This window comes from Nicrophorus vespilloides, unplaced genomic scaffold, assembly GCF_001412225.1.
Source record: "Nicrophorus vespilloides isolate i.1.1-1 unplaced genomic scaffold, Nicve_v1.0, whole genome shotgun sequence".
NCBI classification, from domain to species: Eukaryota; Metazoa; Arthropoda; class Insecta; order Coleoptera; family Silphidae; genus Nicrophorus; species Nicrophorus vespilloides.
The window spans coordinates 65,241-79,554 of record NW_017096251.1 but is presented as its reverse complement, the minus strand read 5'-3'; the positions used below and the strand labels follow the sequence as shown (position 1 = coordinate 79,554).

Genomic DNA, 14,314 nt, shown 5'->3' with positions numbered 1-14,314 from the left:
ATACATGTTGAGCACCCTCGTGTAAGCCAAAATATTTTGAAATTTATACAGTTGGCAACCATGTTTACAAGCAACTATAGTAGCAGTTCTTTCTAAAAAAAAAATTGTTTGAATTTTTCTTACGCTCATTCCCGTTTTAGGTATAGCTATTCAAACCGATTCTTTGGTGTATCCCGAAGACTTCAACGTAGATCATCCCTTCATCTCTGCCATCGTACATTCAGGAACAGTCCTATTCATGGCTAAATATACATGAAAAGAAAGACAAGCAATCAATAAAACTAAATTCCCCTAGCTAACCGAATAATTGGAAATTAATGGTTGGTACTTGAAAAATTGTTACCTACTCGCACTTTATCTAAATGCACATTATTTAAAAAATATTTCTTGTAGTCTTTCTTTACTTGCTAAATTTTCTTAAACACATATATTATTTCGAAGTGATATAACTTATCAATCCCACAATTGCTCATCTGGTTGCATTTTTCTCTGATCTTTTTTATTCAAACTATAATATTTATTGAAATCATCAAAAATGCATGCATATATATATGAGAAACAAGTAAATCTGGGTGTGACCATACTAGAATAAACATTATTACTAAATCAAAATCATTAAATGTATCGTCGGATTCAAGAAAATATGTGTATGTGTTTCCAGACGTGATTTTCGATAGAATTGTGCCGAAAGGCATTCAAATAAACCGTCCTTTTCTTGCTCTGCTTCAAAGAGGGAAATCGCATTCCACGCAGATCCTGTTCATTGCCAAAGTGACATCGCCTTAATTTATTTATATGTTTGTCTCTGCATTGTGTTCATTGTTCTGAAGCAACAGCCTATATTTTGTTTGCTTCAAACTTTGACGCTTTTGAATGTTAGTATAGTTCCTATTTATAATTATATATTTTTTTGTAATAAATTATATATTTTATTGTTTGTGTTGGTTTTCGGAGGTTATATGTTTTTTAATCTTCTTTTATGCTCCATTTAAACATATTCAATTTAGTTATTTTAGTCATCGGCACTACATCAGTCGGTAACCATCCTGAGTTACCTAGATTCTATGCTGACCATCCGTTCTTGTACTATATCAACGTCAAAATCAATGATACTGCAAACTCTGTCACTTTCTTCGGACGTTTTTCTGGCTTCATCAAACCATAATCTGAAAAAGTCTTTATTGGATCACTGTAAAATCAATGAATAAAACTAAATTTAAAATTTATCTTTCTCTCTCTCATTGTACTCTTCGTTGTTCTGTTCCATTGTAATCTCGTATTTTGTTTTTGTATTGTTATGCCTCTCTTGGTTGTTGTTGAAACATTAGCATTGCTGTTTCTTGTACTGTGAGTTTTAACGGAAGTCCTTCATATATTTTTCATGCATACAGAAGATACTGGTATTTAGTGTTGCAACTTCCATTTGTATCTGGAATACAGTAGTCGTTTGCAGCTTTCTTGTTTGCTATATTAGCACCATGACAACCAAATTACATTATTTCGTTGTAATGGATTTAGTTGGACTTTAATATGAGTCTAATTTGTTTTATCTTTTAGGAATTATTATTGATCTCAGAACACCCAGTTTACATTATCAAGAGATCTTCAATGTCAATCATCCTTTCTTGCATTTGATCCAAACCAAAGCGAACGGCGATAACAAATTCGTGCTGTTCTTCGGCAAAGTCTATAAATTTTAATTTATCATTTGTAACTATACGAATCGAATAAATCGCAATATATCAATGAATTAGGTTATTTTTGTTTATTATTGTAAAGAGATTTATATCAATTTATTATATAAATCTCTGTGGCCCTATTTCTACACCATTTCGGGTTTATCTGCCCCCATCGAATAGCCACAAACCTACGGCCGCCCTGAATATGGTTATATTTTGGCAAATGCTTTGTTTTAGAAATACTGGTTCCGCCACCGAGCATTGCAGAAAACTTCCAAACGGACCATCCCTTCATGGTTGTCATAAAAACGTCAACAGATGGCGTCCTTTTCATGGGAAAAATCACTTCTTTTCCTTAACCATTCTCGCGATCTTTTAATCAAGTTTCACTGTTTTCACTACACATTGTCAATAAGATATTATCAGGGATACCGTTATTCCACGTTCGCTATCCATTCTTGTACTTGATTATAATTGATGCTCCTGGTAACACTGTTATGGTTCCATTCTTAGGAAGATATTCCGGTCATGAAATTTGATCTCACTCGCGGTTTTCGTATTTGTCCATGGATGACAATAATCAAAGTTATCAATTATACATTAGTTAATTTGTAGCTATTTCAAAATAAAATTTCAATATTCTCTTTGTATTCTTTTCTTTTTAAAATAGTTTCTACATAGAATCATCTTCCAAGGTGCGTATATTTTCTTGGGCTTGTACTGTTATCTTATCACCTCATTTTTGATGTGATGTGATTTGTGATCTGTTAACACATATAGCGTACACGTTTACAAAAATATTTGTTGTCGTTTTGGCACCTTTCAGTGTGATCGTTTGTATCTGTAAAACAGTTTTTGATGTGTGTTACATCAAATGCTGTTTGTTTTAAATTTTATAGACTTTTCGTATTTATTTTAGCGATTATCATTGAGCTAGTATCCACAAGCACTGGTCAACCAAGAAAACCGAGATTTAATGCCGACCATCCGTTCCTTTACGGCATCACGGCCAAAGTGAATGGTTCCAGAAACACCTTCATGTTTTTAGGACGTTACTCTTCACCTTAAATGTTTTGATCCAGCAAAGATTGTTATAAATAAGACGAATTAAATAATTGAAATATCTGAAACGAACGGATCGAGTATCACTTATGAAAACCTTTGTCTGAATTGATTGCCATTGCATAGGCAACACACGTTTTATCATAAATTGCAGCTTCTTCAAAATACAACTTATATTATATTTTTTTATCTTGTTGGACTTCAATTTGAGTATAATTTCTTTTGAAATATGTTTTATCTTTTTTGGAGGTATTGTTAATCACAGAACACCAAGTTTATATTATAAAAAGAGATCTTCAACGCCAATCATCCGTTCTTGCATTTAATCCAAACAAATTCGTGCTGTTCTTCGGAAAAGTCTATAACTTTTAAATTAACACCTGTAACTGCACGAATTTCAAAATCCTAACGTTTTTGTAAGGATGGATTTTTTTTTAATTCTGTTTCACCATTTAGTTTGATTGCTTGGATCTGCATATAAGTCATTGATGTGTGTTGATTTTTCGTATTTATTTGAGCGGTTATCCGTAAATGGATCCCCTAAAACTTCCAAAAGGGATTATCCCTTTATGGTTACCATAAAAGCGTAAATAGATGGCATTCTTTTCATGGGCAAAATCACTGCTTTTCCTTAACCATCCACGCAATCTTTCAATATCAGGTCGTTTAGATTTTGAGGCCCCGGGTATAAATATGAAATGCATGAATGGGGGGAAACTTAAAAAAAAATATGGAGGGTAACATTTGAGAAAAATATGTATGATCTGAGGAGGATGTAACTAACACCGTTTGGGGTCCCCGAGCATTCGCCCGATTGTCCGGTCATAGCCTCTGTTCTATATCCATACGTTTTCGTAACCATGGGATTTTTTAATCTTGTTTCACTTCTAGGCGTTGTCATCAAGACAGCATCAGCAATGCCAATCTTCCACGTTGGCCATCCATTCTTGTACTTGATTGAAATTGATGCTCCCGGTAACACCGTTATTGTTCCATTTATAGGAAGATACTGCAGTCATGAAATTTAATCTCACTCTACTTAATTTGTAGCCTTTCAAAATAAAATTTCTATTTGAATACACTCTTTGTATTCTTTTCTTCTTAAAATCGTTTCTATATAGAATCACTATCTATTCATGGGCTTGTACTGTTATCCTATCATTTCATTTAATTTGTTTAAATTATTCTGGTTGGATGTGACTTAACAGATAGCGCACACGTTTAGAAAAATGTTTGTTGTTGTTTTTGCACCTTTCAATGTGATCGCTTGTATCTGCAAATAAGTCCTTGATGTGTGTTGCAGCAAATGCTACTGAGTTTTTTTTTTTAATTTTTATAGACGTTTTGTATTTATTTTAGCGGTTATCATTACGAAATTAAGCGCAGGCACTGGTCATCCAAGGAAACCGAGGTTTAATGCTGACCATCCGTTCTTTTACGTCATCACGACCAGAGTGAATTGTTCCATAAATACCTTCATGTTCTTAGGACGTTACTCTTTGCCTTAAATGTTTTCATCTACCAAAGAATGTTATCAAAAAGATGCATTAAATATTTGAAATATCTGAAACGAAGGGATCGTGTATCATTTATGAAAACCTTTGTCTGATTTTATTGCCATTTCTGATTGTATAGGCAAGTTATATTGCGTTTTTTTGTTACTTTAAATGATTTATTGAATGCAATTAAACTCTGCAAGTAGAATTCATTATTTTTGGCTTCTATCATCCTATAAGCTCATCTTATTTATTATAATTATTTTAATTGGATATGATAGATCGCGCTCACTAATACTGATGGACTTATTTTAATTGATTTTAAATTTGTATCCTTCCGACATTATCCGTAAATTTGTATCTAAGGATTTATTGCCGTCTATCCGTACCTTTACGGCATAAGAAGAAAAGTTAATGATTCCATAATAACCTTTATGTTCTTAGAGTGTTTATATTCCCCCTTAAGATCTTCAATGCCAATTATCCGTTCTTGTATTCAATCCAAAACAAGTCGAACGGCGATAAGCTGTAAGTTAACATCTGTAACTACACGAATCGGTTCGGCCACCGAGCATAACTGAAAACTTCCAAACGGATCATCCCTTCATGGTTGTCATAAAAGAGTCAACAGATAGCGTCCTTTTCATGGGCAAAATAACTGTCTTTCCTTAAACATTCTCGCGTTCTTTCCATATCCTAACGTTTTTGTAATTATGGAAAGTTTTTAATCCTGTTTCACTTCTAGCCGTTGTCAATAAGATATTATCAGCAATACCATTCTTCCACGTTGACCATCCATTCTTGTACTTGATTCAAATTGATGCACCCGGTAACATCGTTATGGTTCCATTCTTAGGAAGATATTCTGGTCAAGAAATTTGATCTTACTCGCGGTTTCCACATTTGCCCATGGATGGTAATAATGAAAGTTATCAGTTATACTTTAGTAAAATTTATAGCTCTTTCAAAATAAACTTTCAATTTCAATATACTCTATGCATTATTTTCTATGCCAACATCTTTTATATCAAAATGTATCATACAGGCGACTATAACAACAGGGCAATGAGCCGCCCATCATCTCACTTAATTTGTTTAAATTATTCTGGTTGGATGTGAGCTGACAGTTTGCAAAAATGTTTTTCTTTTGCCACCTTTCAATTTGATCGTTTGCGTCTGCAAATATGTGTATTACTGCAAATGCCTCTACAACTTAATAGATTTTTCGTATTTATTTTATTTTCATTAGGCAGTCATCCAAGAAAACTGAGGTTTAATGCCGACCATCAGTTCTTTTACGGAATCAAGACTGAATTGAATGGTTTCAGAAAGACCTTCATGTTCTTAGGACGTTATTCTTCACCTTAAATATTTTATTTACCAAATAATGTTATTAATAAGATGCATTAAATATTTGAAATAAAAGAAACGAAAGGATTGAGTGATATTTATGAAAATCTTTGTCTGATAGGCTGAGCACTTTCACATCACCGTCACCGACCACCTTACGTAACTTAAATATTTCGCTTAGATTAATTAGATGGCGCTTTCACATCAACGCTGCATGTTTCATTATAAAGTCGTAGATTTTCTTTTTAAATCACATATTCACAAGTCTAATTTTGCGTTTGTGCATATGTTTCTTTTAGAATTAATATTATATGATAAAATATTGGGAAGCTTACATGAATTTGTGATAAATCATCCCTTCCTTTTCGCCATCATCGAAAACATCAGAGGGCGCCGAGAATTCCTCATGTTTTTTGGACGCGTCATCAACATTAAACAAAGCACATCAAAATACACCTCGACGAAGCTTCCACCGTCGGATCCCATTGATTGGATTTGGAATTAGACTATTTTTTTCATAATAGGAAAATTTAAATAAGTAAACATTGACTGGTACTGAAATAAATTATTATGTTTAATTATTATCAAAGTCGAATTCACATTTTTTCATGACCATTTTCCGTATGTTTGTTGCCCTGTTCTAGGATTCATCTAAGAGGAGTTGCTATAGTAACTGATCTAAGAGCATTACACTTGAAAATCTAGTTGCTTTCTTGCTAGATTGAAATGCTTAATAAAACATTGCAAATTGCATCAGTGAAACATCAATATTCTTCGCACGATTTACTAGAGTTCTGTTTATTGTTGCAGCAATAGGAATTATGGCTGTAAGTGCATTCGTGTCCCCGATTAAACCTAATCAATTTAAAGCTGATCACGCCTTTATCGTCGCAATTCTAAACGAAACTGAAGGAACTAAGAACATCCTCTTTGTTGGAAGGCTTAGCGAGCCTTAAATATCATATTTTTTTGTGGAAATTTTGTATTTGCAACGACCTTCATTATTTCTCTAATTCAATAAACCATTTAACGTAACAATATATTTATCTTTATTTTTACATCCTTTTAGTTATTTTCAATATTAGTTCTACAATTTGAGCCTTTTATAACCTAACCTTATGTTTTTGCTTGGAAATCATGGGAATCGTGAGTTTGATTATTGGGATACGAACTTTGCCTTTCGTGTCTGTTTCAGAAGTTCTCGTATTCCTAATTAGTGGTGGCCTCCCAGGACCAGTACCCTTCAAAGCAAATCACGCCTTTCTGGTTGCTATAGTAACAGAAGCTTCGACTACTGCTAACGTTCTGTTTATGGGAAAGATCTGCAAATTTTAGTTGCTTCATACGTAATGTAAAAATATATATCATTATTCATTTCTTTTCGTTACCATTCTAACATAATTCCATTTTTGCGACGTTACGCATCCGCCCAAAATATTTGATGTTTCAAATTTGGTGAAGTGATTTGACACCTGTCTTTAATTTCCTAATCAATCCTCGTGGTTTAATTCATTTGTCAATTTTCGGTATTATCCAATAATATGAGTTTATATTGAAAATTTTCAACGATTCAAAAGTTCCTTGCTTTTCTTTCTTTACTTTGTCACTTAACTGCTACGAAACGTCACAATTTACAACAATCTGATAAATTGAATTGAAACATTATTTAGCAGAGTTGTTATAAAAATTGCAATTATTTGGATAAATTCTAACAAAACTCACTTGTACTTTCACTTCTTTTTTCTTCTTATTTTAACTACAAAGCGTGCACAGCGTTGACAGAAATTAATTATCGATCGAAGATTACTATTTCTTTCTTTTTTTTGTAGGTATTAAAATTGTTCCGTTCAGTGTCCCCCCTCGTAAACCAGAATTCGTTGCGAATCATCCATTAATATTCGCGTTATTCGCAAAATGTAAAGTTATATTTTTGGGAAAGATCCACAAATTGTAAAATAAATAAATAAACAATAATTCAACATAAAAGTTTTACAGATATTATTTTTTTTATTATTAAAAATCTATTTTTTTTAAATATTAAAGTTGCATTCCATCATTTTGTGTCATTACAGGAGTTTTGGTTGGTCTCGGAAGTTCTCTGCCGAAGCCAATAAAAGATATGTTCAGAGCTGATCATCCATTTGTTGTTACCATCACAACCACAACTGATGGAGCAAAACATACTTTGTTCATCGGACGCGTCATCAAGTTTTAAGTGCTTTTGTGTTTGTATTTTGCAATAACTTATACTCTATATGTCTACATCAACTTCTTTTTCAAAATAAAAAGCTTTTACATGTATACATCTGCATATTTATTTCAGAGATTTTAGTTACTTAAAAATGAACTTAATTTTAGTAAATCACATTTAAAATGCACAAACCTAAACAAATTTGGAGGAGCTGGGATTTGAACCCAGGACTTTCAGCATGCGAAGCAGACACTCTACCACTGAGTTACACCCCCTCTATTATTTTTTTTATCCAAAAAGTGCAAATAAAACGAAAATAATAATTTACCTTCTATTTAAAACAATTAAACGATAAGTTACATCAGAATCAAGAGCTTTCAATGTTTAACTGTTTTTTTTTGTGTATATATATATTTAGTAAAAACTCTTCTTGTGACGTGATCTATGTGCAAAGTCCATTACATGTATTGCTTCGTAATGTCAAAGTTTGTGTCTTCGTGACATTTGTACTGTCAAATTGGTTTCGTTATGGCAATAAAATGTCAAAAAGTTTTATTCTTCAAATTTCAGACATTGCGGTCAATTATTCATTGATGGATATTAGTTTAACTGCTAATTACAACTTCCTGTACTTTATCCAAGCTGCAGTTCCGGATAATTCTACATCGATTTTGTTCTTCGGCAGATTTTCATCTTAAAGACTTTGACATTTGAATGGAAATAAATATGAATTAACATTATCCATGTTTTATTTTGTTGAGTCTTCTTAGCACCATTGTATGTACACAAATCTGCACCTAAGATAATATAGTTGTACTTGTTCAATTGCATTTCTTCATGACAAATATTTTTAATTCTCTTTTCAAATTTCAGGCGTTGTGGCGACCTTAACTTCAGTGTCACAAAAACATACACTAGTCCTCAATCGTCCGTTCTTCTACTTCATTCAAACTTCAAAGAAGCACAAAGACGCGACCATTCTCTTCTGCGGAAAACTAACTATACACTAAATGAAAATAAATTTATTGCACAGTATATGGAAACAGAACACGAATTAAATAGACAAAGTTATTGTAGTCAATAAAAATATATTCAAAGCATAATTATAAGGACTTTGTCAATATCTCATCTTAACAAGTTTTACGTATCTTACAATATTCATCTGTAAAAAAAACAAATCTGAATCGAAAAAATTGTTATTAATTCTGCATTACTCTTTAATAATCAACAATTTTCTATGTTTTATGTTCCATTATCACAATGGCAAAAATAATTTCTCAATTCAATACATTACTTCCATCTTGTTTTCCTTGTGTTTCATCTGTTAATTCTCAAAATCTTATTTTGTTTCAAATAACGTTTTTAAACAATTGATATTATTCATCTAATCGTCGTAGTAAAACTTAAAAAAAAACAAGAACTCATTGTAATAAATTTGTGTTGGTAAAGTCAAATTCATGTCATCTGTTGATAATAACGATTTACTTGCACTCGCAGCATCTGGCACCATTTAAATGTACCACAATTTAAATAACTAAGATTTCTTAAAATCGAAACCTGTTTGCAATTTCAGACGGCTCAATAGTCCTTCTATCCGCTCCAGATGAACTGGTTATCTCTCATCCGTTTTTATACATTATTCAAGTTAAGATCAAGGAAGAATACCCGTTGACGGTATTCTTGGGAAGATTTTCGGCAAACAAATAACAATGTTTAGAAATGTTTAAAACGTCAAGAAACAATATTTCAGATACAACTCTTTATTGACATTATATTATATATGTATATATATAGCATATGCCAGTGTTTGTAAATGACAGTCACCACTTGACATTATTTTTTCTTCTTCTAGTTGTTATCCTAGCGGAGCTTGCGAAAATAGATCCAGCTTTCACAGCGGATCAACCGTTCTTTGTTGCGCTGCAACTGCAACGATCCGATAAAACTACACAACTTTTGTTCATCGGGAGAGTTTCAAAACCCTGATGGAAATTTTACTCACACCTCGAATGTCAAATGCTAATGTCAAACCTGACGATCTTTAGTCTAAGATTTAAAATTTAATTTGCACCATTGTCAACTCGAAATCATTGGGAATGCATGATCAACACGAATTTGTCCATAATAATGCTTTTGGGTTAATTTAATTGTGGTTGTTCATTTCTAGGTATAATATTTGAGGCATATTCATTCAAGATGCCTTTGCAAGAAAACGAATTCAAAGCGGATAGACCCTTCATTTATATGATATTAATGGAACCCACGACCGTCATGTTTATTGGAACTTTGAAAACCGTATAATTAGTATATTTGTAATAACATTTACTAACTGCAGATGTTTAATAAAAGTTCAAAATTAAAGTTTTAATGTTCATTTCATAATCTCTGGTTAAGGAATAAAAAAGCAGGCTTGGTTTGTTGTGCCTCCCACAGGAGAGGCGAGGCTTGTTAGAGGTTAGTTATTATTAGTTTTAGATTCTAGCGAAAATTTATTTCTTGTAGGATCGTTGATCGATGTCAGGATTGGAAGGATTGTGCCGCACATAATTATTTTTACCGTCGATCGGCCATTCCTATTCAGGATTCTTGTGCGCGATGTTTGCCTGTTTTTTGGGAAAATGGTGTCGGTTTGAAACAGTGTAGCTAGACAACTGTTATCTAGGGAAAAGGGTTGGTACTACTGAAATAGAATTGCGGTTGTGCGGCTCTACCACTAAATTACACCCCCTATATCACATATATTCTTCAAAAAGTGCAAATTAGACAAAAATAATAATTTACTTTCCATCTTAAAGAAATGATAATTTATAAATGCATATCAAAACAAAAGAGCTTTCAATAGTTATTTGTTTTTTATGATATATTCTTGTTACGTGATCTATGCGCCAAAGTCTATTACGTGTATAGCTTCTTAATGTCAAAGTGACAGTTTGTTTATTCTGTTCAAGGAAGGTGTCATAGAATGTGTAGCGTCAAATTGGTTTCACTGTGGCAACAAAATGTCAAAAATCTAAAAGTCTTATTCTTCGAATTTCAGACATTGCGATCAATTATTCATTGATGGAAAATATTACCTAGTTTTAATTACAACTTCCAATACTTTTAAAAATGTTCAAAATATCAAAAACAATATTTCGGACACATTTCTTAATTAACATTATAAAATAGATATAGCACATGTCAGTCCTTGGAAATGACAGCCATCACTTGACGTTATTTTTTTTCTTCTTATAGTTGTTATCCTAGCTGAGCTTGCGAAAATAGATCTAAAACTCACAGCTGCACTACTACACAACTTTTGTTCATCGTGAGGGTTTCAAAACTTTGATGGAAATTTCACTAACACCTTGAACGTCAAATGGTGTTCCTTAGTCTAAGATTCAAAATTTAATTCGCACCATTGTCATCTCGAAATCATTAACACTGCATGATCAACACGAATGTGTCCATAATATTACTTTTGGGTTAATTCCATTGCGGTCGTTCTGTTCCAGGTATACTGCTTGCGGGAGCATCATATTTTGAAAAAATACAAGAAAAAGAGTTTAAAGCGGATAGACCCTTCATGTATATTATATTTATGGAACCCACAACCGTCATGTTTATTGGAACTTTGATAACTGTATAATTAAATGATTTGTAATAACATTTAATTGCAGATGTTTAATAAAAGTTTTAATGTTCATTACACATTTTCTAATTAAAGAACAAAAAAGTAGGCTTGGTTTGTTGTGCCTCCACTAGGAGAGGCGTGGTTTGTAGTGGTTAGTTAACATAAGTTATCAGATTCTAGCAAAAAAATATTTCTTATAGGAGTGCTGTTTGTCAGAACTGGAAGGATTATCCCGGAAAAAAAATTATTTACTGTAGATCGGCCGTTCCTATTCAAGATTCTTCTGCGCAATGTTTGCTTGTTTTCTGGGAAAATGGTGTCGGTTTGAAAGAGTGTAGTTAGAAAATTGTTATCTAGGGAAAAGGGTTGGTACTATTGAAATGGAATTGGGGTTGTTATTTTTTTCATTTGTTCTTACTTCTTCTCTGTTTCTAGCCGTGTCTGTTGTAAATCGCATAAAACTGATACCACCGACTGTCTTGCTCAGCGTCGATCACCCATTCATCTTCTTCTTGCGACGCGATTCGGCGATCATGTTTTTGGGCGCACTTGAAAACCCCTAGAGATTCATTGTGTGACTCCTCCATCTTTTCCGCCAATAATTTCTATTTCCTCTCTTGTCATTGGTTCGCTTGACGGTGGGCGTTACAACCACCAAAAGTGAGCAAAGCATTTAAGATTCACTATTATTTTACTCATTATATTTTATGTATGTACAATAAATCTATTTACAATAAAGATCTTTTGTCTTAGCATTTTCCTTTTTTATTCTGGGATTAATTTAACTTAATTATATTTGCTACCAAAATTGGAAAACATTAATCTATGCTTTGTGCTTTTTATTTCAGATTCAGATTAAAGTTTTAAACATCGTCAATGTATTTGCCACTATGGTGTTTATTGTTTCACACAATAATATATTATTTCGTAATATGTGTACATTTTGTAAATTAATATTACTAAACTTTGATGTTTCTCATCTTTAAGAGCGTCAATTATTCAAATAACCTGTTTTTAACATGTAGTCTTCCTGGTGGTGGTATGTACTTAATGTTATTGTAATCTATATTACTTGTTACAATAATACGTAAACACGGGAAAATTAACTAATTCTCGTTTAATTTACGTTTTATGTTTGTGTATAAAATGCCAAGAATCGTTAGCAGAATTTTTAAAGAATGCTAAAAATCTAAAAATGTTTTGAAATCTTAATGTTTTTCAGTATTAATAATGTCACCATTGTCATATCGAAATCATTAACACTGCATGATCAACACGAATGTGTCCATAATATTGCTTTTGGGTTAATTCCATTGCGGTCGTTCTGTTCTAGGTATACTGCTTGCGGGAGCATCATATTTTGAAAAAATACAAGAAAAAGAGTTTAAAGCGGATAGACCCTTCATGTATATTATATTTATGGAACCCACAACCGTCATGTTTATTGGAACTTTGATAACTGTATAATTAAATGATTTGTAATAACATTTAATTGCAGATGTTTAATAAAAGTTTTAATGTTCATTCCACATTTTCTAATTAAAGAATAAAAAAGTAGGCTTGGTTTGTTGTGCCTCCACTAGGAGAGGCGTGGTTTGTAGTGGTTAGTTAACACAAGTTATCAGATTCTAGCAAAAAAATATTTTTTATAGGATGGGTGCTGTATGCCAGAATTGGAAGGATTATCCCGGAAAAAAAAATATTTACTGTAGATCGGCCGTTCCTATTCAAGATTCTTGTGCGCAATGTTTGCTTGTTTTCTGGGAAAATGGTGTCGGTTTGAAAGAGTGTAGTTAGAAAATTGTTATCTAGGGAAAAGGGTTGGTACTATTGAAATGGAATTGGGGTTGTTATTTTTTTCATTTGTTCTTACTTCTTCTCTGTTTCTAGCCGTGTCTGTTGTAAATCGCATAAAACTGATACCACCGACTGTCTTGCTCAGCGTCGATCACCCATTCATCTTCTTCTTGCGACGCGATTCGGCGATCATGTTTTTGGGCGCACTTGAAAACCCCTAGAGATTCATTGTGTGACTCCTCCATCTTTTCCGCCAATAATTTCTATTTCCTCTCTTGTCATTGGTTCGCTTGACGGTGGGCGTTACAACCACCAAAAGTGAGCAAAGCATTTAAGATTCACTATTATTTTACTCATTATATTTTATGTATGTACAATAAATCTATTTACAATAAAGATCTTTTGTCTTAGCATTTTCCTTTTTTATTCTGGGATTAATTTAACTTAATTATATTTGCTACCAAAATTGGAAAATATTAATCTATGCTTTGTGCTTTTTATTTCAGATTCAGATTAAAGTTTTAAACATCGCCAATGTATTTGCCACTATGGTGTTTATTGTTTCACATAATAATATATGATTTCGTAATATGTGTACATTTTGTAAATTAATATTACTAATCTTTGATGTTTGTCATCTTTAGGAGCTTCAATTATTCAAATAACCTGTTTTTAACATGTAGTCTTCCTGGTGGTGTTATGTACTTAATATTATTGTATGCAAATTATTTTATTTTATAATACGTAAACACGGGAAAATTAACTAATTCTCGTTTAATTTACGTTTGTGTATAAAATGCCAAGAATCGTTACCAGAATTTTTAAAGAATGCTAAAAATCATCAGCGGTTGTTTTGAAATGTTAATGTTTTTCAGTATTAATAATGAGGAAGACCCTGGAAATGGATTTTGAATGCAACCATCCGTTCGTATTCTACATAAATGTCAAGAGCGTAACGTTATTTACAGGAAAATACGACAACAATTAGATGACAGTAAATTTATTATTAGAGGTACACGAGATGACGTGTAATTAGTTAATTAATTATATTCTTGATTCAAACCAAAGATATGGTAAAATTGTGGAAAAATAGTATTAGTTCAATAAAATATTTATTACCTTGTAA

The 14,314-nt window shown here is 32.4% G+C and overlaps 1 protein-coding gene and 1 non-coding gene across 26 annotated transcripts in view; one reads left to right on the top strand and one right to left on the bottom strand.

Moving 5' to 3' along the window:
• The window catches only part of LOC108556394 (antichymotrypsin-2-like), a 23,831-nt gene extending 9,517 nt beyond the window's left edge, over positions 1–14,314 (top strand). For 2 of the 25 annotated variants that reach the window (XM_017912509.1, XM_017912481.1), the window contains exon 4: positions 1,008–1,226. In XM_017912509.1, the coding sequence (XP_017767998.1) occupies positions 1,008–1,165 (158 nt within the window). In that variant the 3' untranslated portion in view covers positions 1,166–1,226. The other 23 variants (XM_017912499.1, XM_017912501.1, XM_017912507.1 and 20 more) reach the window with 23 other exon arrangements.
• Positions 7,982–8,053, bottom strand: Trnaa-cgc. The gene has a single exon. It is a non-coding gene; the product is annotated as a tRNA-Ala (tRNA).